Raw genomic sequence first — 27248 nt, 5'->3', positions numbered from 1 at the left:
TCGAGAAAAAATATTCTTTACCGAAAATCTAATGTGAGGCCAGAAATGCTTCCCCGGAATCACTAAAATGTCAAAACTCCTGAACAGATTGGACGATTTCAATGTTTAAAAGGACAAACAACGCGTATTTTGGCGGAGAATATGTAGAAATCGCAAAAATATTGGAAAAGTTGATTCTTGACCCTGAAAAATAAGAAAAACTCTTGAACGACCCTCGTATACAAGGTGTTCGGCCACCTTTAGGAAAATTTTTAATGGGAGATTCTAGAGGCCAAAATAAGACGAAAATCAAGAATATCAATTTCTTCACTGAGGCTTCGTTACAAAGTTATTAAAAAATTAAATTAAAACATTTCAAATTGGCCTGGAAATATTATTTTTAGTTGAAGGAGTCGATTACAATCATTTCTGGTGAATACACATACCCCTGAAATCCTACCCACTTTCGAGAAAAAATTCGAGTAAGTACTGAAATTTTTAGACGAAATTAAAAAATTTCAAATCATACCAAAAAAATTATATTTAGTTACAGGAGTCAAGTACAAGCATTTTTTGTGAATAAACATATCTCGATGTCCTACGCACTTTTGAGAAAAAAAATTTTTACTGAAAATCTAATGTGAGGCCAAAAATGCTTCCCTAAAATTTCGTGTAAATCTTTAAAATGTCATAACTCTTGAACGGATTGTAGGATTTTAATTTTTCAAAATGCAAACAACGCGTATTTTAGTGGAGAATATGTAGAAATTTTAACAATATAGAAAAAGTTGTTCCGTCACAACGTAAAATGAGAAAAACCACATAAAAATGGTCCAATTTTCAAATAGCCATAACTCCAATATTATAGCAATAGTGAATATATTTAAATGAAACATTTTTTTAAAGTAGAGCCCATAGGTACTTACAAAAAAGTATTAGACAACTTTTCTGTAGTGCGTCAAACAAAATTACTAAAAATCAAAAACGAATTTTAAAAAAAAATCTATGTATAAGGAGGTGCCTTTTTTCGGCGAATAAAAAAATATTTTATTTCGTTCTGGAAAAATTATTTTCGGTTGCGGGTGTTAATTACAGTCATTTTTGTTTATTAGATATACCCTCGAAATCCTATCTACTTTCGAGAAAAAAAATTCAAGAATGTGTGAAATTTTTCGACAAAATTAAAAAATTTCTAATTGTTCTGGAAAAATTATTTTCGGCTGCAGGGGTCGATTACAATCATTTTTGGTCAATAGACATACCCTCAAAATTCTAACCATTTTCGAGAAAAAAAATTCCTTACCAAAAATATAATTTCAGGCCAGAAATATTACTCCAAAATTTCGTGCGTATCTTTAAAACGTCATGACTTTTCAACGGATTGAAGGATTTTAATGTTTCACAAGGCAAATAACGTGTATTTTAGTGAAGAATATGTAGAAATTGTAACAATATTGAAGAAGATGTTCCTTGACACCGTAAAGAGACAAAAACTCCCTAAAAGCGGTCTAATTTTCAAACAGCCATAACTCATATAATAGTAAAGGTATCTCATTAAAATTTTTTCCTGAAGCAGAGGTCATGGGTATCTACAAAAAAGTATTAGGCCACTTTTCTGTAGAGCGTCAACCAAATTTATTAAAAATGAAAAACAAATTTTTAAGAAAAATCGCCGGTGCCTAAATTTTTCGGCGAAAAAAAAATTTCAAATCGTTCTAGAAAAATTATTTTCGGTTGCGGGGGTCAATTACAATAATTTTTGGTGAATAGACCTAACGTCGAAATCCTACCCACTTTCTAGAAAAAAAGTTGGAGACGGTGTGAAATTTTTCGACAAAATTAAAAAATTTCAATTCGTTCTGGAAAAATTATTTTCCGTTGCGGGGGTCAGTTACAATCATTTTTGGTGAACAGACATACCCCCGAAATCCTACTTACTTTCGAGAAAAAAATTCAGTACGGGTGGCACTTTAGACGTTAATAACTTTTTAACGAAGCCTCCATTAACAAATTAGTATTCTTGATTTTCGTATTATTTTGGCCTCTAGAACCTGCCATTAAAGTTTTTCCCAGGGTTGGCCGAACACCCTGTATGTTTTTTATAGAAGACAAATTAAGCTTTCAGTATCATACAGCTTTTTCTTGTTTTCTTTTATGCCTTTTAAATTATTTCAAAGAAAAGTTGAAAATTTCAAGTTTTAGCTTTATATTGACGCTCACTGTATCTCTTCTGCCGCAGCAATATTTCTCTGAACAGTGTCTACGCAAACTTCTGCCGCAATTAATATACCCTTTAATCTATCGGATGCGCCACGATAAATCAAACCTCCCTCTAATGATAGTTCGTTTTTCTTGAATCCTCCTAACACGCTGTAATTTTCAACAGACGTATCACGTGTTGTTTGCGTTTTTTCTTTTTTTTTTCTTACGCAAGACTGATTCCATGTTTTCGAGCTCCGGGCGCAGAACGGACGTCGCCAACATTTTTCCAGTTGTCGATTCTCCACGTTCCTTGTTCGTTTAAAGCAGATTTATATGTGGATTTATGCCATTTGATCCCCCTTTCACGTTTGTTTTTAAAGCTCGTAACAAAGACTGGAAAGTTTATGTTTTATTTTATTCGTATCGTTCTGCAACTTTAGAGTCGTAATATTGCATCCAATTACGGCTTAACGATTCAAGATCGCGTTTCCGGTTCCGGTACTCGTGACACGAACCGTCTCGTGGCTACTTTAAACCTGAACTTTTCCGAACTCGACGAATTCATATTGCATGACGTCACGAGGAATCCCCCAAGATCGCGGGAATATTGTATTTGTGTAATGTCTAGAAAGTGCAGATGACTCGTGTCCGTGCCCTGAATGCCAGAGGTTGTAAATGAGCAAGCATTAGAGCTTCGCGCAATCAATCATAGCATGCTATTTAGAATTAATTAGAAATCTAGGTAAATGACATTCAACTTCAATTTAATTACATAATTACGTTATTTAAATTATATTAAATGTGCCTTTGGTTAACACGAAATAACAACGAATGATAATACTTGATTATTAAGAATATATGATTGTTTATACCAATCAATTTAATAAAATATGCTACAATTTATAAATTCTAACGTAATTCTGATATTGTAAACATTTTGTTAAATAACAATATTTATAAATACCATAAAGAAAAAATGTTCATGTACAGGAAAAAAGGACGCATCAGAAAAAAGTCTGCCAACATGATCATTAATAATGGTATTCTAGACCAATCAATTTAATAAAATATGCTAAAATTTATAAATTCTAACGTAATTCTGATATTGTAAACATTTTGTTAAATAACAATATTTATAAATATCATAAAGAAAAAATGTTCATGCACAAAAAAAAAACGTATCAGAAAAAAGTCTGCCAACATGATCATTAATAATGGTATTCTAGACCAATCAATTTAATAAAATATGCTAAAATTTATAAATTCTAACGTAATTCTGATATTGTAAACATTTTGTTAAATAACAATATTTATAAATATTATAAAGAAAAAATGTTCATGCACAGAAAAAGAAACGTGTCAAAAAAAAGCCTGCCAACATGATCATTAATAATGGTATTCTAGACCAATCAATTTAATAAAATATGCTAAAATTTATAAATTCTAACGTAATTCTGATATTGTAAACATTTTGTTAAATAACAATATTTATAAATACCATAAAGAAAAAACGAGTTGGTTCATGCACAGAAAAAAAGGACGTATCAGAAAAAAGCCTGCCAACATGATCATTAATAATGGAATTCTAGAGGTAACTCTTAAGGAGCTCCCACATAGAGTCGATTACAAGGTTACCAAGTTATTAGAACAAAAGTTTCTCAAGCTGTCAGCGCAGACAAATTACACGCCTCTGGAAGAAGCAGAAACAAATCGTTTTATGAGAATGTAACTAATTGTTTTTAAAGATGTTCTACGATAAATTAAACGAGGACATAATTAATAACACGATGAATTATTTCCACACTTTCATTCCACTTGAGTACTCTTCAAATTGATTTTTGCAAGATTTATTAGTTTTATTTTGTTTTTCTACACGATCGTTCTACGATGTCAAAGGTTTGAAAAGTCGTGCGTATGTATTCGAGGATCCGACACCCACATCCGTACCGAGTTCAGGTTATAAAGTGGCTCACGGAGGTGACGAAAAAGTGTGCTGCGACTTTCTCCGTTGTTGACCGACGGTTTTTTGGTCCATCGAGGTGCACGATTGGAGGTCAAACGAATCGACTCGTCACCGCGCGCAGCGAGACACCTCGCGTCGGTACAGTTATTTACCCGCTTCACGTTTTCATGCGTTCGTCAAATTCTTTACGAAAGCCGATGCAGAGGTTAAGAGAATCAACATTAACACCACTTCGTTTCCCCTGAAACGAACAAAATTCTTATCTAGACAAGAATGTCGAATAAAATATAAACAACTGCCTATACATTACTGATTAAATAAAAATTAGAATTTGAATTATAGAATGAAATACTTCACAACGAACAGATAAATATTTAACTGTCCCATCGATTAAATGTCACACATAAATTGCTACACATTGGTTCCATTGGTTACTTAATATTTCATTAACATTTTGTTCATCTTTGGTTGCAGTGGCGGATCTAGATCTAGAAATATTTTATGAAAGATTAATATTAAGCTTTTAAATAAAATTAGGAAATTATTTATACGAACCACGTTTCTATGCTTCTGAATAATAGTTAAATTAAAAAATCAATGACTGAGATATCGGGGATCCTTTCTGCGTGGGGACCCGTAGCTGAAGCTTCATTAATTTTATGATAGACTCGCCCCTGTCTGGCCCTCCCCCTACCAACGGTTATTTTTTCTCTCGTCCGATTCGAGCGACGGATTTTCAACATCCGCGTAAAATCGCGCAAGCTTGTTCGCAAGTGACGTCAACGTCGCATTCTCTTCGCCAATATAACTCAGAAACACACTTTCTCCGTCATTATGGCAAATAGAGGTCCATAATTATCGCATGAAACGCGCAATAACTGTACGTAACCACATTTCTCCTGACCCCTTACGTACGCGTATCGAAATCGGCAAGTAGAACGAGACGGTTTCTTTAAAGTCCTGTGATATAAACGTTAAATTAGTCCAAAGGCATTGAACGGCTCAGTGATTCTCAAACTGTGGCCTGTGGACCCTTGGGGGTCCAAGAAACAAAGAAATACGGCATAATTTTTAACACTCCTACAACAAGTAACTTTTTAGTTAACTTTACTGAGCTTAAATACAGGAAGAAATTAAACGTGTGAAACAAATAAAAATTCTTAAAATACATTATTTTAATTTGATTTTGCTCTTGGTGGTTCACCGAAAGTTTTCCTTTATGCAAGGAGGCTGCGAGAACATGAGATCTGAGAAACATTGGAATGGTTATTAAAGCGATATATATTTTTCTATGGGAATGGAAAAAATTGAGCATCGTCAAATTTCCAAGTTCGTACACGTATTTCTTGCGATCGCGAGTGTAGAATTGTGTCATTGTCGTACAGTCTTCATCGATTGCGTCAGGTTACCTTATTACAAACGATGTAATAATTACTGTGCTACGTCTTGTTCTGTTTACCGATAAGAAATAGCTCGTGTTAATAAACTTTATTACTTATACGCATACGTAACGGTAATTTGAAGTTCAAGTTAATCGTGGCACAGCCGCAAAATTGATATCGTGTAATTAGAAACTATTAATCGTTGCTCCATTTAGTGTGCTACTGTTTGAAATAAACAATGGGCGATCTTACAATGGTTGTAATCAGAACTTCGGTGAAAACATTTCGAACGACCGTAACAGATCGTGTTAAAATTTGTACAGCACCCACGCCACGTGTTACATATACATTTTTTTCATACGTATATTTATTAAAAAGCTTATTATATATTTATTAGAATAGTATACAGTACGGTAACCTCTCGATTAGTATATCAATTAAATACATTCGCACATCATCGTTTGCAAGAGCGCGTAATTCAATTTTCTTTTTTTATGCATGCCTTTAGCGCAACTTTATCTTATATTATCTTTTCGATCGCATTTTCTACCAAACTAAAGCGCTCAGGATGTAAAAGCCAAGGAGAAGTCACACATCACCCAAAGAAACTTCTACTGTCTACGGTAGCTCTAGCATTAAAAAATTAATTACGTGTTCTTATTATATTATTTCGTATCGTTACCTTAATTTTCGTTCTCCGAGCGGAGTACACTTATCCGATCCACTCCAGAAAATCCAAACGCGTGACCGGCATGATATATCTTCGAATTTCACCGCACAATCACACACGAGTCAACTGAATTTTATCTGATTTCGACGTAACATTCTGTCACTGGTCCTCGAGGCATCTGTCGTGCGTCGCCTCCTCGAGGATGCCGGTTACGAGCGTCGTCGAGAATAACCGAGACCTGCCGAAGGTCACCGAAGCTTTCCGAAGACCAGCGCGAATGACCGAACGTTTTCGCGTACCTGACATATTGCACTTCGAATTTCCAAAACAACTTCGATTATTTTTCCGAGCCGCGTGAACACTTCTGATTCATTTTCACGCTACAATTAACTTTCGACCGCGACGTGCGTTCGTTATTGTTGCGCAAGGAGAACTACGGAGCGCGTAACGGAAGTCGAACGTAGGCGAGACGAACTTTGGTTACGAACTGGTCAGTCAGCGAGTGGACAGTTAGGCCCAAGAGGGAGTAAAGAATGGTAGGGAGAGGGTTGTAGCAGACTCGGATTTGGAAAACAATTTGCCCACGGTGTAAATAAAATTAATAAGCAATAATGGTAGTAATATTAACAACGTTATTTTCTCATTTTATCAGCTATCGAAGATGTTCAAATATTGACTTGGCAGTGTATATTAATATCTTCCATCAGAGCACACTCGAAGAATTAAAAATTTTCAAGATGAGTCGCGCGAAGTACAATCTGCAACAACGTTACGACGAGTATACAGTTAATATTTTGAAAAATATAGCGAGAATTATATAAAAGGTAGGTAAAAATTGTAACAGAAAATAATAATAATAATAATGGAAATTACTTAGTGGTTTGGAATAAATGTACATACATACATCATGGATATTATTGCGACGAATTGCAAATAATTCGTTTCACTTTTATCTAGTGAATAATTGACGAGGAGCCCGGAGCGCCGCGATTTCTAAATGCAGCCCTGAATCACGGAGTCAGAGAGAGGGGGGGGGGGAAGGAAGAAAGTAAGAAAAGCAGGTAGAGAGAGAAAGAGTCCTGTTCCGCGTGCACACGTGCACGAATGTTGCGTGCTCTTCTTCTGTGTGCGACTTATTCGCGACCAGGTAGGGCCACCGATAGACCGTACGTAATGTAAACGCGGACAAAACATGTCCTTTTTCAGGTAAACCGTGAAACTAACCTGCGCGTGTCTCCACCCACGTCTTTACGAGTCAAAGTGGCGAACAGCTGACACGTGCAGTCTTCCGTATCACGGCGTGCCAGGATTGAATGATCGAGCGTGCTTAAAATTCTTCGACTACTACGGCTGATTTTGCAATAGGGTTATAAATTAAAGAAACCACTTTCGAAAATAGTTAGCGTTATTATAGTTGGAAGAACAGAGAAGGTAGTTAAAATGAAATAATCTATTTTAACGATACTAAAATAGCGAGAAGATTTTTATAAAATATTTCACAACGAAAAGATAAAAATTTATATGAATACATGGATGTTATCAGTTATCTGTTATTTTGTTTATTTTTAGATGCTAACGTTGTGAAAAGAATCGTACTGTTCGACGAGATTGCGATCAGACATCGCGTGTACAGACGGTACCGTTTCTGCCAATGGTTCTCCGTTTCCACAACGACACTAGATATCAGCATCGTTGGAATGTTATCGACACGGACAGTCGTTCTTGATCTTGTCTCAACGAGATCGTTCTCAGCTATGCGAGAACGGCGATTGTCCTAGAAAACGAGATTCTACCGGTCGGCGCCTGGTTCGCGGTAGTTGTGCAATTGCTTCGTAACGACTTCGTCGAGACCTTCTTACACACGCGTACCCGGTTTTTGCGGAAGCCACCATCGAGATACACCTTTAATTCGCGCATGCCTTAATTGTCAATCGGAAACCAGCGATACGGGACGACGAATACTTTTTACATTTTCTACGTTTCCTCGTACTGCAATACACCGCGCCATAATTACTAGAAACTACTGATAACACCGATCTTGATATAGATAGCTTGCTCTATTCGTAATCTTCGCCACTGATGTAATAAAAAAATCATAAAGGAAGTTGGTAAACACTGTTCTAGTATACGTTTTGTATTTGTTAAGTTATCACGTGTCCTATAAAGTGGACATTGGCACCTACAAGTATTTGATAATATCGAGACACTCGCGTATCACGTAATACAAGTAACAGTACCGCAAGCTTCTATATTTTATTAATAAATATATCTTTAATTTTTAATTTTGTAACCCATTTATATCTATATTTTATAATAAACAAATTTAATGAAAAGGATCAATTGGTGCGTGGACTTTGCACACCTGTGATTAACGGTCACTGATTCGAGAACTTATGTACATATGCAGGAAGCTTCAATGGATCTATTATTAACTTATTTCATAATAAAATATAGTCAGGGTATTATTAACTTTTTCTTTACAATAAAATATAGCGTTTCTATTCAACGACGTTCCATATTTAATAGGTAATAGTACGTTATTCGGTAATCAGAGCGTGCAATGTTAACGCGTACTGTGTGCCTTAATAATCTTCTGCTCCGAGGAAACGACGTTCACAACTGCGATGAAAATATAATATCGAACAATTAGTTCATTTGTATTTGTAAGATATGTACGTTCCGGGAAGTTTTATCTTCTAACGTTATTACAACACGGTATCGGTAAATTTTAACGCTTAAATGGAATCTTCAGATATTCTAACACCTCAGAAAGTATTATACATCTTTATAAAAACAATCTATCTATAATTAATATATTTCTTTTATGCAATGTAATAAGTAATAAAACGTAGTTAATATACAGGGTGTTCGGCCAACCTTGGGAAAAATTTTAATAGGGGATTCTAGAGGCCAAAATAAGATGAAAATCAAGAATACCAATTTGTTAAAGGAGGCTGCGTTAAAAAGTTATTAACGTTTAAAGTTCCGCCCGTATTGAATTTTTTTCTCAAAAATTGCGCAAAATTTCGGGGGTATGCCTATTCACCAAAAATGATTGTAATTGATCCCCGCAACCGAAAATAATTTTTCCAAAATGATTTGAAATTTTTTAATTTTGTCGAAAAATTTCACACCGTCCCCAACTTTTTTTCTCGAAAGTGGGTAGGATTCCGGAGGTATGAGTATTCACCAAAAATTATTGTAATTGACGCCCGCAACCGAAAATAATTTTTCTAGAACCAATTGAAATTTTTTTTTTCGCCGATTTAGGCACCGGCGATTTTTCTTAAAAATTTGTTTTTCATTTTTAATAAATTTGGTTGACATTCTACAGAAAAGTGGTTTAATACTTTTTTGTAGATACCCATGACCTCTGCTTCAGGAAAAAATTTAAATGAGATACCTTTACTATTGTATGAGTTATGGCCGTTTGAAAATTAGACCACTTTTAGGGAGTTTTTGTTTCTTTACGGTGTCAAGGAATAACTTTTTCAATATTGTTAGAATTTCTACATAGTCTTCACTAAAATACGTGTTATTTGCCTTATGAAACATTAAAATCCTTCAATCCGTTGAAAAGTTATGACGTTTTAAAGATACGCATGAAATTTTGATGTAATATTTCTGGTCTGAAATTATATTTTTGGTAAGGAATTTTTTTCTCGAAAATGGTTAGGATTTCGAGGGTATGTCTATTGACCAAAAATGATAGTAATCGACCCCTGCAACCGAAAATAATTTTTCCAGAACAATTTGAAATTTTTTAATTTTGTTGAAAAATTTCAACACCTACCCGATTTTTTTTCTCGAAAGTGGATAGGATTTCGAAGGTATGTCTATTGACCAAAAATGATTGTAATCGACCCCTGCAACCAAAAATAATTTTTCCAGAACGATTTAAAATTTTGGAATTTAATTGTTAACTTTTTAACGAAACCTCCATCAACAAATTGGTATTCTTGATTTTCGACTTATTTTGGCCTCTAGAATCTCCCATTAAAATTTTTCCCAGGAGTGGCCGAACACCCTGTATAAATGGAATATTTTGTGGACGGAGTAACATAAATAATCCTTGGACTTTCTACTTAATTCGTTTTGCAAAGTAATGTTATGTTTTATAAATTGTTTCCTCCGCAGAAACTAAAGAATGTCATGTCTCCCTTATCGTCGAACGGAAACTGTTTCAACCTAGACCCAGTAAAAACTTAACCCCGTTTTCGCGTGTGTTCCGTGCCAAAAAAACGCAGGTCATTATTTACCCAGCGCAATAAGAGTGCTCCATTTTCTGGAAAATAAAAAAATATTGTTCGCTTCGTTGGGCATCGATCGATTAAATGTTTTACCAGAGCGCATTGTGCAAGAATCTCGATTACAAAATTCCAACTTTTGACCTTTCACCTTAAATTCTGTAGGGAATCACCTAACTATATATAGGTCAACTACCGAGTCAGTAATAAATTTTTTGTTATTTTACAAGATCATGTATGGGGAAGATAAAGGCCAGCAAGTATGAAAGGATATTTTCTGTAACTAATTTAAACTTTCCACAGAACTAACTTTTCTATTATTACAAAATTCATGGTTTTACTCTTTGAAACATTCAACTTATTTCATTTCAGAGTAAAGCTTTTTATCTAAATAAAAATACAAATCCTCGAGCATTCCCTGGCATCCGCCATGACAGTTTACACTAATCGAACACGAACGAATGCTCTCTAAATTAGCAAAATTTTACTGGAGCTGGAGGGGAGGGTGGGTCAAAACGAACATTTGGTCCAAACGCACCATTGGAAGACCCCAGCGTGTCTCGAAGGGTTCATCCGCATTGCAGACAACTCCATTTCGAACAAAGTCACCGAGGAGCATAAAGCATCAGACTGCTTCGTCCTTGATCGTGACTCCATCGCGCGGGGCGTAAAAAAGCCCACAACGGGAATATCCCTGGCTCGGGACTGAATTCAATCCTGCACGATAACGTTTCATCGATTTATTAACTCGGTTACCTTAGAAACCCGGTTCGCTGGCCCTCGGTTAGTCTGGGGGATAACCGTTATCACGATGCACGAATACAATCGATTCTTACCGCTTGGGTGTAGCCCAGCCAGAGTTTCGAGTCTATCTTCTTCCTGCACGACATTGTTCCCAATGATTATCGGCGAAGACCGCTCGATTCTTTTTTCTCTGTTTTTGTTCCAGCCAAGATCGTCAGCGGAGACCTCGACTTACATTCACTCGAGTTTTATCTCACGCGGATAGTCTTTTCGCGAGAGTCTTTCCGTTTCTACCCACGAGCTGAAAAATTTCGTCGACGGTGAGATACCTGTTTGTTGATTCATCCTCGACGATTTGCATTCCTCGTGGTTGATGCAATTTTTGTACTATCGCGGTCGCTTAGGTATTGTTTGCGTTGAATGAGACGTCTGATCGAACAAAAATAACGTTCCATCGACGAGCTGACGAATTCTTTCGGCTCCACTGGTCTAAATTTGTATATTTCGTTATGAGAATACTTTGGGCTTTCAAGATTATCTCGTTATTCGCCACTTGGGTATTTATTATAATGAAATGTTCGACAGTGAACAGATTAAATAGATACGTGTTCGAAGATGAGGTTATTCTTGAGTTGGTAGTTATTGTTTCCACTGGATTAAGTGTCCGTCGAAATAAACTGTTGCAATAAATGATAAGGCTGACGATTCTATAAATCCTCTTAGAGTTATTTATTTTTATTTCTCACTTTTTAACTTTATAAACTGGTTGAAATGCACATTTAACGCGTCGATACGAGAACACTGTACCGCGAGACTTTTCATTCCCCATCCACTTCGATCTACTATTTTCTACTGAAATCTCGATGACTTTCTCAGTGGCTACACAGACGCCGTCAGAGTTTCCTCAGCTTTCTTCTTCGACGGAGCAACGTGATTCGCGGATTTACGATTCTCATCGATGATGTAAAGCACAATAGAGCATCTCTTCTCACAGTGTGATAATTTTCGATACTTTTCTCTCGCTATCTCGTCGTGTCGAGCAACGACTTAGCAGATAATCCCACTTCGACACGTGAGCGCAGATTCATGGCTGCAAATGTAGCTTCCCGTCCAACGTGAGTACTCGCACACAGACGATTACGTTATCAGCCTGCATACGCGCCTGTCACTCCTGCATCCGATAATTGCTCTCAGCAACATTCCGAGAACCAACCCTCTGACAACTGTTAATTGTTCTCGAAATGGAATTTTTAACACCAGAAGGTTCGTAAGATTTAATATTGTAGAAATATTTACGATACTCGTGGGAAGAATACGAGAGGAGGGACGAATCCATAATCGATGCTGCACGGTGTTAATTGGACGGAATTAATTGGCTCGAAGGAAGGTTTTCCATGGCTGAGTTATGTAAATCTCTGGGCTCTTTGAACGCATTGCAACACGGATTTCCGTTCGCCTCGAAGTTCGTTTTTTCGTGAAATTGAACGATCCATGATCGTCGATAAGACCTGCAACTGGATTAAACTGTTCCAACGTTTCATTGATCCACCGACATCGACGATATTATTGTTGATCGTTCGTGGCGCACCATCGCGGAAAGAAGTTCTTCGCGCCGCGGCAAGAAACGCTGAACTAACCGGCGTCGGGAAACTTGCACGTTATCTGTCACCTGCAGGACAATTGATAACAGCGACGACAATTATGACGCCAGTCGTCGCGACGGTACGCGCCGATCGCGGTTGAATCTTCGTAAACGGAAGCAAACACCAGCGAGGAATTTCGGCAAGATTCAAGGCAACGAAACGATAAATTAAGAGACGAGATAACGTTTCGAAATATGGTCTCAAACAATATTTTGCCTCCCATCGCGAACCATTTAATTTAAAAGAAAAATATTCCTGCAACGTTTGATCTTATTTGAAACAGTATTATTGCATTTTAAAGAATGTGTCTGACGTTGCAACGTGTGTACGTGTGCATGAGTTATTTTTTTGTTTCAGAATGTTTCAACCCCAGCCCCTAGAATGGTTCGAATGCGTAAAAAGATAATTTCTGTATCAGCTCTATCGGATAATAAGAATTATCGGATAATGTGTGAAACTTTGAGGACTTTGGAGCAGGTTCTTATGTTATCTGATCGAGATACAATTTTATGGGGTCTGATATATCTCTTTGTGGACGGTCAACGTTAAATTTTGTATGTATTTTTGTAATTTATTATACAGGGTGTTCGGTCACACCTGGGAAAAATTTTAATGGAGGATTCTAGAAGCCAAAATAAGACGAAAATCAAGAATACCAATTTGTTGATCGAGGCTTCGTCAAAAAGTTGTTAACGTTTAAAATTCCGCTCGTACTGAATTTTTTTCTCGAAAATGCGCAAGATTTCGGGGGTATGTCTATTCACTAAAAATGATTGTAATTGACCCCCGCAACTGAAAATAATTTTTTTAAAACGATTTCAAATTTTTTTTTTCCGTCGAAAAATTTCACACTTTCTCGAATTTTTTTCTCGGAAGTGGGTAGGATTTCGGGGGTATGCCTGTTCACTAAAAATGATTGTAATTGACCCCCGCAACTGAAAATAATTTTTTTAGAACGATTTGAAAAATTTTTTTTTGGCCGAAAAATTTCTCACATTCTCGAATTTTTTTCTCGAAAGTGGATGGGATTTCGGAGGTATGTGTAACCATCAAAAATGATTGTAATTGACCCCCGCAACTGAAAATAATTTTTTCACAATGATTTGAAACTTTTGAATTTAATTGTTAACTTTTTAACGAAGCCTCCATCAACAAATTGGTATTCTTGATTTTCGACTCATTTTGGCCTCTAGAATCCTTCATTAAAATTTTTCCCAGGTTTGGCCAAACACCCTGTATATGATTAACGCGTTGAATGTCATGGTGGTCACCGGTGACCGGCAGTTTAAACTTAAAATTGTAAATATAAATAGAAGATAGGAGGTAAACTATTAAATATAATTATTCCACGCTGACAAAAGGATTCTTATTAACCCCTTAAACTCTGTTATTTATTTTCATGTTTAGTATTGCAAGATTGTAGTCGACTGTAAACGATTGTGGGACAAGGCTGATTTGTAACGCAATTTCGCGTATATTTTATCATTGACAATGACTTCGACAGATGGCTAGTGTCCAATATTGAAATTAATCCACATTAATGCATCCACAACAGTGTACAAACGAGTAGAGGAGTGCTTGCGACACATCGATACTCTACGGATATTGAAACAACAATTTCATGATTCTATCATGATTCATAAAAGACAAAGAATTTCATAATATTTTCCATCAAAATCAGTACAACTTTGCACAACTATGAAATTTAAAAAATTTCACTTAAAACGACAAAAGACATTTGAAGACAATAACAGTCGTTTTACTTTGTTCATTATACTTGGAAAAATGCTCATGAATTTATGGACCTACCTAGACGATTGCCTCATATTACTACAAAAATTACGATTAAAAGATAAAGGCATTATCAGTTTCGTTGTGCCTGTCAGTGACACGATATCGCAGAAAATTATGTAAGCATTATGAATTAAGCATAGCAATTTTTAGCCGTCGTTTGAGAGCAATACCGTTTGGTGTTAATAATCCGGGCGAACCAGTTAATCGCGATGTTTCCGGTTTTAGGTGAAATCGACTATTTCGTTACACGTTACGTCATTATGTGTCGAATCATGGTGTCGCGCAGACTGGCCTGTTCTTCGTCGTGTCAACATTATTATCGCGATGATATATGTATGTCGGTGCTTCCCCGAAATCTTACACGACTGCTAGTAAAAAAGAAATGATAACGACGAACGTGTACAACGCTGAAACCATTTGTATATGCCTACCAGGTATAAAGAGCTAATACATTTATTATTCTGTCTGGTTTTTCCATTCGTAAACATATACAATATTAAAATTTTCCTAACTCTCGTCTAACGATCAGAATGTCGATTTACACGTCAGCAAAATAAAATAAAAAATTTTAAAATCGGTGTAGATTTGAGATGTTGCTTGTAAGGTAATCTACCTTGGCTGTTATTCAAAATATCATTATAGTTTTTATGCGATTTAAATGCTAACGTTTCCTTTGCAAGCATATATTTTGCCCGTCCATGGTTGAACACCCTGTACAAATACTTAAAAGTAGGTGGAGTCGCTCGATGCGGGTACGTACGGTCGTTTCGCGTCTGCACACGCACACACGGGAAACAAAAGCAGGTGTACGACAAAAGGATACCTTCTGTGCGGGTCTTTACGTACTCCACGACCTTTTAAGAGATACGCCTTGACAAGCAGAGTGCGTCAACTTTTCGCAATCGGACACAATAAAGCAGTTCGTGACATCAGCGAGCGTTTGGTATCCGGTTTCTTCTTTTTTCTCTTATACGACGAATGCTGGAAAATATATTTTACTTTTGTCAGAAATAGTTCCACGTAACTACGATCTTATTCATTGGGAATTTTGTTCAAAAAGTATTTCTCCACATTTCAATTCTATTAAAATAATAATTTGCAAGAAATTATTGTCTGAAAAATTTATTTGTATTCTGTCAAGCAATTTTGGAACCTAGACAATAATTTTATTATCCACTGTATCATTATTGTTTTCCAATTGGTTAAACTGTAAACCCTTGGTCGCTTCTTGAGACAATGCCGCGCGACACGGCGGGCGACATATGGCTAACGACAGGAATGGAATAAAATAGAGAATCGATATAGTGGCGAGATAACAATTTGCGTCATACAGTACGTGGCATTGTTCGATCGGTTTACACGATATTCGAAATTTACGGACGCTAACTTCTGCCTTATAATGGAGCTGGCAACGCGCTCTTATCGAGCACAGACTACAATAGAATAAATATTACTTCTTATTTCAATCGATGTACTTTACGGGAACTCGAGTCCAGCGACTGATTGTGCATGCACACGCGAAACGGAAATCGTTTGTATCATGTGACCCAGAAAAATGCAACATCGACGAATATCGATTTTCTTTTTTAACACTAGAAAGACTGAAACTTAGTATACAGGGTGTTCGGCCACCCCCGGGAAAAATTTTAATGGGAGATTCTAGAGGCCAAAATAAGACGAAAGTCAAGAATACCAATATGTTGATTGAGGCTTCGTTAAGAAGTTATTAACGTTTAAAGTTCCGCCAATACTGAATTTTTTTCTCGAAAGTGGGTAAGATTTCAGGAGTATGTCTGTTGACCAAAAATGATTGTAATTGACAACTGAAAATAATTTTTCCAAAACGATTTGAAATTTTTTTTTTCCGTCGAAAAATTTCACACCTTCTCGAATTTTTTTTCTCGAAACTGAGTAGGATATCGGGGTTATGTCTGTTGACCAAAAATGCTTGCAATTGACCCCTGTAATTGAATATAATTTTTTTAGTATGATTTGGAATTTCTTAATTTCATCTGAAAATATCACTACCTATTCGAATTTTTTTCTCGAAAGTGAGTAGGATTTCGAGAGTATGTCTATTGACCAAAAAGTATTGTAATTGACCCCCGCAACCGAAAATAATTTTTCCAGAACGATTTGAAACTTTTCAATTTCGCCGAAAAATTTAGGCACCTACCCCCTGTCGATTTTCCTTAAACATTCGTGTTTGATTTTTAATAATTTCGCTTGACGTCCTACAGAAAAGTTGTTTAATACTTTTTTGTAGGTACCCATGAGCTCTACTTCAGAAAAAAGTTTCATTGAAATATATTCACTATTGTAGGAGTTATGGCTGTTTGAAAATTGGACCATTTTTATGGGGTTTTTCTAACATAACGAGGCCAAGGAACAACCTTTCCAATATTTTTATAATTATTATATATTCTTCACTAAAATACGCGACGTTTGGCTTTTTGAACATTAAAATCGTCCAATCCGTTCAGAAGTTATGGTGTTTTAAAGATTCGCATGAAATTTACGGGAAGCATTTTTGGCCTGAAATTATATTTTCGGTGAGGAATTTTTTTCTCGAAAATGGTTACGATTTCGAGGGTATGTCTATTGACCAAAAATTATTATAATTGGTCCCTGCAATCAAAAATAATTTTTTTAGAACGATTTAAAATTTTTTAATTTTGTTGAAATATTTCACACCTTCTCGAATTTTTTTCTCCAAACTGGGTAGGATTTCCGGGGTATATCTATTCATAAAAAATTATTGTAATCGGCCCTTGCAATCGGAAATAATTTTTTTCGAACGATTTGAAAAATTTTTTTTTTGCCAAGCATCACCTACCCGAATTTTTTTCTCGAAGGAGGGTAGGATTTCGGGGATATGTGTATTCATCAAAAATGATTGTAATTGGTCCCCGCAACCGAAAATAATTTTTCCAAAACGATTTGAAATTTTTGAATTTAATTGTTAATAACTTTTTAACGAAGCCTCCATCAACAAATTGGTATTCTTGATTTTCGTATTATTTTGGCCTCTAGAATCTCCCATTAAAATTTTTCTCAGGGGTGGCCGAACATCCTGTATACCTATATTGCCCAAAAGCAGTCAAAACGACTGCATTGTAAAGAAATTAATTTAAAATTAATTTTTAATATTTTTTATATTATTTACAGTCATACAACAAGTTATTAGTAAGTATTAAAAATAAAAAAAATTTACTTCATTTGGAAAAAAAAAATAATTTATGCATTATTGTTTGTACATTTTAAGCAAATGAAAGTGGAAATCTTTTATGTGTACATCTTCCGCAAACATACTTTTGACATTTTTCACATATATTATTTGCTTTGTTATTGTGGCAAAGTCATACTTGACAAATTTTTCGTTTGTTAGAATATGCTGTATTTGATGATGTTGCAGTTGATCTTTGTGGGTCTTCATGTTCTGAAGAATTTTTCTGTCTTACAACTCTGTAATCGGTGGAAAGCTGTTCTGCTAATTGAAACAAGAACTGTTTTCGTTGTATTTGTATTCCTGTCGTTTCTTTGTAAAGGATCCAAGCATTTATAGCAGCCAAATCTAAAATATTGAAAAATGTTTGGGGGGGGGGGGGGACCATCTACGAGAACTAGATTTTACTGTATATTTTCTGGCCATTTGATCCGCCATATCAACTCCAAATTTTGTTTTGTTATAAAATTGAATAGAGTCCGGTAACATTTTTTTATTACTTTTATCAATTTTCATAATTGATATATATATATATAATAGTTACAGTATGCTGGGCTGTGGCATCAAGCAGTCAGTGATCTTCCTTGATCCTCCAATGATCCTTCAGTGAACGACAATTTATCATGAACTTGTATGTTATCATGTGACGGTAATCAAAAAAAAATATAAACTGTTATTCCAATCCAGAGCCGATCTGGTCATATAAGAAATTTACTCAATTCAATAATAAAAGTCATTTGATTATTTAAAATTTCCCAAGTAGTCAAAATGACTGCTTTTGGGCAATATAGGTATAACACATATATACATATGTCGGAGAAACATTATCGTTGACCATCTCTCTAGGGCGACTTGCATTAGGCCTCTCGGGCGACCAAGCCTTTGTCTCGTCGCTCTATGCATATCTTATTTTTTTAACTCTTTTAACTAAATAAACTTATAATTGATAACTATAACACAAACACAAACACTTAAACAACACGAAAGAATGTGCAACGATAACTGATGAGTCCTTTGCAGGGATTCTTTATCTAAATTTTCCCGCACGTCTTTACAGTCTGGAAACCTTTTTAAATCTGCTCGTTTCTTTTTCGAATCCTTCTTTTTTCAAACGTTCTGGTAACCAGACAACCAACTCGACTACCTTCAAAGGCCACATCCAAACGTCAACGCCAACCAGACGCACGTTTGCGTTTCCGGTGACATTTTTTGCATCGATTACATTTAAATATCGATTAGAGCCAATATAACTTTATTTGCACAACGTGAAGTAATATTCAATTTGAGAACAACAAAACAAAAACTTTTTAATGGATTCCGACACATATATATATCGGAAATGAAGGAGGGGGGAGGCAACTACAATTATTAATAAACGCATTTATATGTTGTATAAAAAGTCACAAAATTCTAAGAAACTGTATCATTATATACATAATTATTTTTCTAATTGAAATTGAAAAGCAGTCAAAATTACTTCCTTAGGCAATCTAGTGTTAATAGTGTTTAAAGTCAAATGCAAGGCCATCAACGATTGTACAGGCCTTTCCGAGAGTGATAGAACTTTGAAGTGAAACGAAACGATAACTACGAAAGACAACCTGATATTGTGTCATTTTGATGTACACGATATACAGCATCATTTGAAAATTTTTGAAAACTGCAAACAAAAATAATGTTGCACCGGACGTAACGTTGATTTTTAATTGATTAGTTAATTTGATGCAGAACAATACCGTTCAAAATTAAATCAGTCACAAATGGCGATAGAAGAAACACGTCCATCATTACCGTGACGCAGATAGAAATCGCCTTTCACTGTGTCAGCAGACAGCACGATTTTTTTTTACGACGTGACAAAAATGAGTCCAATTCGGACGTGTTGATTCGCTCGTAGTATTTATCGATTCCTACTTCGTCAGATTTGTTTTGTTTCAGAACGGCATCAGAAATCGTATGCCCCAATTTTACTTCTAACGTTGAAAAGATAAAATGAAATAAATAATTGTAATTGCTCTGAGGACTCAAAATGATTGTTTCAATAATTAATAATAAGTATCAAGAGATTGAAAAGGGACACCGTGTAAGATACAGAAGATTAGGGATTGGTTTGCCTGTTAAAAGGAACAGCGAGGACTTTAATTGCCTCTGCCTTGTTAAAATTGTTATAATGTTTTTATTTGCATCGCTCTAATCGTATCTTTCGATAAAATTTTTCGTTGATATGTGTACGTTCGAACGAAACACGATTTCAGAAATGTCGACAATGTTGTAATCTCAATAGTAGTGGCTACCAGCTATCTTATCTTCCTTTTTCTCGCTGGTTTCCCGCCGATTGCTTTAGTTGGAAACGATACACATTTATCTTGTCCGGTGGAATTACATTTTGTTTCGTTCCTACCAAATTATCCACGTTAAGCTCATCGATTTCGAATTCTGATAAGACCAATGAAAGGTATCTTTCCCATTCAAGTAAATCGACCATACACAATTCTTACCATATCGACGATAATTACCCAAGAATCTAGAATCGACTTGGTTCTCGGAATACATTTATCACAACAAAGAATTTTACGTTATTTTTGCTCGATCGCATAGCTCTACACATTACTATTATCTGTTAAACGATTGAGGTCTATCGGGACGATACTGTCGATCGAAACACTTTGATTATCGATAAAGCTCCCAGTTTCAATTAACCATTTAATAGAGTTTTTCACGCGACAAATATCGAGACACTTTGCTTTTCGATAAAGTTCCTGGTTTCAATTAACCATTTAATAGATTTTTAACAAGTAGTAACGTGTAATCGCGAAAATTGCCGAACAGAAAGAAGCAATTAAACATTGATAGCTGGAATGTAGAAAGTAATTTAACTACGCAGAAAATAACGCCGCACTTTCTCGTTATCGCGAGAAACCTCTTTTACGATCCCTCATATTTCGAAAAACTAGTTCTATACCCATTGAACCATGGAAATAGCAACTAAGTGAAAAATTCATGACGGTAATTGATGAGAAAATCGTCATAGATTTAACGCGGAAAATTGCTACCCTAACTTAATTACGGTCCTATAAATATCATAAGTGAAACACCACTGTGTTGCACTCGACAACGAAAATTGGTCCTGGCACGGAATGTGTTAATAATTCTTGAGAATTAATCCAGTTGTTTCAAAGGTTACTACTTAACTTCTATTCGTACACTACTATATGATGATTCACTTATAAATGGGAGGAAACTTTTTTTTTATTAACAATGTGTTATTTCTATTTAAAATAGAGTTTCCTTTAATATTAATTCACAAGTAATTCCCACTTACAGGATTCATAAATAGGTGTAATGATGTATAAACATTATACAATATCAATAACATGTGTTTTTTTTCTTCCAAGCGGTCACCCATCCCAAAGTTGACCGCGCCCAATGCAGCTGTACTTCGGTGATCGTACGAGAACCAACGCTTTCAAATGCACTGCGACTACTGACAAGTATTACTTCTAATTTAAATCTTTATCTAAATTATAGTATACGAATACGAGTAGGTGTAACTGTATATTAATTTCATGAAATTTTTAATCAAATACAGAAATAACGTGTTGCAAAGACGGAATATCGATTTTGTGGTCTGAAATTAGCAACCTGCCTCTTAAAGAGGAATGTAACCTATAAACGCGTGCAAAAAATAAGCGATACGGTTGCAATTTATTATCCTACGAGTTTGTCGGTTCTTTTATTTATTTCTTTTCGATCAGTTTTGCAACGCCGTTAAGCCGTCAACTTTTCCCGGTGCGATTAATAATTATCCGCGTTTGTTACGCTTTCTTCGCTTTAGTTAATTCGGTGGAGTCGCGAGTAAAGAATTCCGTTTCTGGACGAGAAAAAAGGTACGAACCGGAACGTTTAAGTTTCACATCCTTGTACCGATTGCTCCTCCTTATTTTAAAAGGCGCCGGGATCGGCCGAGCAACATCCATCATTACCGAGAGCGATCTTATCGAGAACGCCTAACACAATGTCGTGCTGGAGAACGATCTGGGTTAAACATACATTCCCAATGCCGTGTGTACCGCTACTTGACACTGTCGTTTGATCGAGAAATAAGGGGATTAACTGTGAAATTTCCTGGTAACAAGTTAACAAATATCCGCGATAGCGTTTCTAACGTGGAATACCATTCCGCGCGACACTGATACGCGAAATTGCTGAAGTATTTCATAATCCTCTTTCGTTTTTATCCAGCTTCGACCAGACAATTTTATAGTCGATACGCATATTTATATTTATAGGCAGGAAATAAATGACAAACAAAGCGAAAGTTCTTGCTCTGGACTAATTGAAATCTGCATTGGGCGAATGTTATTTAGATAATGTAATCTGTGAATAACTGATAAATCAAAATTATCCATTATTTTTTTTATTTCGTAAAAGAACGTGTATGCATATAAGGGAACGTGAAAAGTCGATGCTTATAAATACGAATTGCTCAATAGAATATAATTGTACGCATGAAAACGGTTACACAGTTTGTAACTATCTATTAAAAACTGCCTACTATAAATTCTATTTGCCTTTCTATCCAGTATTTATGTAACCTCCTGTCTATAATTTGGAAGTAAATATATGTTAGAAAAAGTGGAATTTAAGAAAAGGCATATTTAACATGAGTATAGCTCGTTTGAAAACCCCCACATGTTTGTACGAAATATAATTTATGGAATACAATTTGAATAAACTGAAAAATCCAAAGAATTTAATACCCGTATAATCGACCATTTTCGTTCGTTTAATTTCATAACAGATTAAATCTCTAACACAACTTACTCGATATACTAATTTGAAGCATATTATTTGCAAATAATTTGCAAACGTAATCTAATTAGTCGAGAACGTTGAAGTATGTAAATAAGCATTTAACAAACAAATTCATTATTTCGTAATTGAGTTTTAGGAATATATTAGTGGATATTTTGTAACAAAGAGAAAAGAAATTAAAACGTGCAATATTTTAATTGAATACATCTAAAACATGCATTACCGAGTACGTTGTTTCAAAATCTGTCAATTATTACTGATTTGTGATCAGAAACAATCCAGCAAATAATTTCCAGTTGCTCAATCCCTTACCTAACGCAATCCTTGAATAAGTGGAAAAAAAAGTGAAACTAAAACAGTTTTACTCAAAGAATTTCAAGCCGTGAACTTGTTCATTAAAAATCACCTACTTCGTGCTAATTGGAACGACGAGACACGCAGACTTTCCTTGTAAGGAAATAGCGCTGTTTCTGCTAAGACATTCGTCGTGCCCCAACAATATTATTCATTAAAAAGTCAATAATGTGACAATCAAGATAACAAGAGAAGAAAGTTTCATTGTTTGGAGTTCCAAGCATAATACTTCAATCTTTGAGTAACATATTATCTTATTTTCTTTTATTCATAAGACCATCCGATATGATATCAGCAGTAAAGATAAGTGTTAATTCACATAAATAAATAAGCAGAAAAATATTGAAAACTTATTTCTAATGTACTTTTTATACAGGGTGTTCAGTCATCCCTGGGAAAAATTTTAATGAGGGATTCTAAAGGCTACAATAAGACGAAAATCAAGAATACCAATTTGTTGATGGAGGCATCGTTAAAAAGTTATTAACAATTAAATTCAAAAATTTCAAATCGTACTAGAAAAATTATTTTTGGTTGTAGGGGTCAATTACAACCATTTTTGGTGAATACACATACCACCGAATCCTATCCACTTTCGAGAAAAAAAATCGGGTAGGTGTTGAAATTTTTCGACAACAAAAAATTTTTCAAATCGTTCTAAAAAAATTATTTTCGGTTGCGGGGTCTAATTACAATCGTTTTTGGTCATTACACATATCCTCGAAATCCTACGCATTTTCGAGAAAAAAATTCCTTACCGAAAATCTAATTAGGTGCCTGAATTTTTCGACGAAAAAAGAAAATTTCAAATCGTTTTGGAAAAATTATTATCGGTTGTGGGGGTCAATTAGAATCATTTTTGGTGAATAGACATACCCCCGAAATCCTACCCACTTTCTAGAAAAAAATTTGAGGGGGGAAATTTTTCGACGGAAAAAAAAAATTTCAAATAGTTTTGGAAAAATTATTTTCGGTTGTGGGGGTCAATTTCAATCATTTTTGGTGTGTACACATATCCCTGAAATCCTACCCACTTTCGAGAAAAAAATTCGAGTAGGTACTGAAATTTTTAGATGAAATTAAAAAATTTCAAATCATACTAAAAAAATGGTATGTAGTTACAGGGGTCAATTATAAGCATTTTTGGTGAATAGATATACCCCTGAAATCTTGCGCAATTTTCGAAAAAAAAATTCAGTACGGGCGGAAGTTATATTTTCGATAAAGAATTATTTTCTCGAAAGTACGTAGGATTTCAGGATATGTCTAATCACCAAAAATGCTTGTAATTGACTCATGCAGCCAAGAATAATTTTTTTGGTATGATTTGAAATTTTTTAATTCCGTCTAAAAATGTCAATACCTACACGAATTTTTTTCTTGAAAGTGGTTAGGATTTCAGAGGTATGTGTAATGATAAAAAATGATTGTAATTGAACCCCGCAACCAAAAATAATTTTTTCAGAATGATTTGAAATTTTTTAATTTAATTTTGTTAATAACTTTTTAACGAAGCCTCCATCAACAAATTGGTATTCTTGATTTTCGTCTTATTTTGGCCTCTAGAATCTCCTATTAAAATTTTTCACAGGAGTGGCCGAATACCCTGTATTTTAAAAATTCGTCCATTATTCTTAATAATTGATTCTTGATGATATTGACCTAATTTTCAAAAGATAATAATATAACGATACCACGACGGCACCATTGCTAGGGAAAGTAATGAAAATTGAAGATAATTTGCCTCGTGCAACGACTATTAATTTACCATCGACCCAAATATTATGTGAAACGCGCGACACTGAAAATTGCTTCGTGCATTTATCAAATATGTTCTAAGACGCGATTCGTCGATGATTTGAAGTTAAATCATCACGGATGGCTGATGGAATTGCGACAATATGATAATGAGGAAGAATCAGAGCGGAATGCGAGTAATGAAGCATACGATCGGGCATAAAAATATAGGTGGGGCCCCAGTTTTCGCAACGAACGAATATGGAGCGACAGTTAGTTTCGGCTTCTGCTCTAGAATTGAGTTAATGCTCGCGCGAGACGTGAACTTTTTTGCAAATCAACGTAAATTTTTGCTTACCACTAATGCGTGAAAGCAGCGAATCGAAGAGGAAACGTTTTATTCTACGTAAAGTTTCACGATGAGTCGCAAATAAAACTGAATTTCTTGACCACTCCAGAATATACAATTTTCTTGCTCGAGATAAGAAATGCAAATCTTAGTTTTATTATTGTTTCATTATCGAGCGAAAGTGCCGATCGAAGAAGAAATGTTTCATTGTCTGCAAAGTTTCACAATGAGTCGCAGACTCGTTCGGATAAAACTAAAACGTCTACTCACTGACAATATTATTATTTATTCGTTTTGGTTGTCTATTGTTCGAACAAAGTTTTTCCCATCTCCCACTATCGCTAATCTAGAGATAACCGCGATTTTTAAGAACGCACTTTCATCATGGCGTATCAACGATTTATCTCGATCACGAAGAGCAGCCCTCTCGCTTTAAGATCACGTTGGTATTATTGCTGTTCGATGCGAGGAGTTCATACAGTCACGTATTCGCTATCAAATAGATCAATTCCGTGTCGGTACGATCCACTTAAAATACCTTTAATGCAAATCAGGCTTTAATACTCGTGCGATTACCTTCTCATTCGAAGCTCGAACGGATGGGACGAATATCGAAGCTGGAATAAATAATATTCTAACACTGAAAAATGGGGGAAACAAACCCCTTTTTGCATACTGAAAATCAACTGATGGGAAGTTTTATAGAAATATTTATTATAAAGTCACAAACAAAAGTGAAAAAATCCCTTGACTTTCGTAATTATTATAATTACAATATAATAACAATTGATTTTCTTTTAGGAAGATATTAAACACCTTCATTACGATATCATTATTATTCCTACTAAATTTTACTATTAAGAAATAATGTTTGAATGTTGAAAAGAATAAGGGTGAACCATGTAACTTGATCAGATTAATTTATTCTGTTACTAATAGGCTATTTAAAATGTTTCTTGTCTAATATAACATGGTTTAGGGGGAGTACACTAAATTAGAATATTTACTATTTGTATTTTTTCCTATTTAAACGAAAACCGCGTTGAAATAAAAATATAGTCTACTCCCCAAATCATATCGCACTAAACAAAACGCATTTTTAATGGACCATTGGTACCAGAAAAAATTAAGTCGATTCAGTTACGTGGATCACCCTGTACACTGGAAGTTCTACTCCAGTTTATAGACTGAACATTCTTGCTCTTATTGTTTCCGTATCACCAGATAGGACAGTTAAATACCGGGAGTAATCACGGTGCCATTAACTATGAGACTCCACGAAAAGAAGCCACCACGGTGAACGTATTAATTCAACGGGTAAGAAGAAGTCACGCAAGAAGCAACTCGGGATGATTAATATTCCCCGTGCATACTTTCCTCGAAAACAATTTACGGAAAGAAAAACACTCGCGAAACGATCCGATGGAGACGTAAGAAAAGAGAAATATGGATGGGATTTTTTACCGGTCGGATTTCCCCGGCATAGAAAGGATCGAATTAGAAATCATGGAGGCGATCTCGTTGGAAATCTTACCCGATCGAATGGAGATTTCTCGAGCAACCCGAAATCCGTTCGCGAGACTGCTTTGGGTCGCGAGAGCTGGCCCCGATGGCTCGACATCAACGACTGGAACACGTACAGCGCCAACAACGACCTAGGAATTTAAGATAGGCATAACCGGCGCGCTTACGTAAGCTTTACCTTTATGTCAGAAGGAACCAGGAAGCGTGTCGTGGCCGGCGGTAATGTAATCGTAATAACACGTACACGTTGGTGGAAAGCTGTTTCACGTCGGATCCGCGGAACGAATACGCGAGAAGACGGGAAGACGAGATCCCTGGCACCGCGGAATTAACGCTTGGCTCTTGCTTAAAGAAAACCTTAAGTGCTGCCAGCAGAACTACTCAAAAGTGGACCTTGCAGTCGTGGAAATTGCTTTTAAAAAGATAACAGGTGCAAGTTTTAGTATTTACCTAGTATCAAAAAATTCTAATAGGGTTCTTAAAAATGGGCCCTCATTTCCGAGATATTTTGATTTGAAGTTTGGTATGCACGACATAAAAGAATTACTTTTATTTTTCAGAACGAGATTTGATTAAGTCCGAAGCCTACTCGAATTTTTTTCACGAAACTACGTAGGAT

The 27248-nt window shown here is 35.5% G+C and overlaps 1 protein-coding gene and 1 long non-coding RNA gene across 6 annotated transcripts in view; one reads left to right on the top strand and one right to left on the bottom strand.

The window, feature by feature from the left end:
* The window catches only part of LOC143344630 (uncharacterized), a 93619-nt gene that overhangs the window by 14819 nt on the left and 51552 nt on the right, over nt 1-27248 (bottom strand). The window contains exon 1 of one of the 5 annotated variants that reach the window (XM_076770869.1): nt 14795-15046. The exons of 2 other annotated variants lie outside the window; for them this stretch is intronic. Coding sequence is in view for 1 of the 3 variants with exons in the window: in XM_076770865.1 (XP_076626980.1) it covers nt 11280-11333 (54 nt within the window). In the remaining 2 variants the exon portion in view is untranslated. Of the gene's footprint in view, nt 1-6208; nt 6749-11279; nt 11660-14794; nt 15047-27248 lie in introns of those variants that run through there. 2 more of the 5 variants (XM_076770865.1, XM_076770868.1) reach the window with 2 other exon arrangements.
* On the top strand, nt 6748-9019 carry LOC143344659 (uncharacterized). Its single transcript, XR_013080120.1, has 4 exons — nt 6748-7020; nt 7154-7343; nt 7403-7627; nt 7766-9019. It is a non-coding gene; the product is annotated as an uncharacterized LOC143344659 (long non-coding RNA).

The sequence above is a fragment of the Colletes latitarsis genome, chromosome 8 (assembly GCF_051014445.1).
Source record: "Colletes latitarsis isolate SP2378_abdomen chromosome 8, iyColLati1, whole genome shotgun sequence".
Lineage (NCBI taxonomy): Eukaryota > Metazoa > Arthropoda > Insecta > Hymenoptera > Colletidae > Colletes > Colletes latitarsis.
This window is presented reverse-complemented; position numbering and strand designations above follow the sequence as displayed.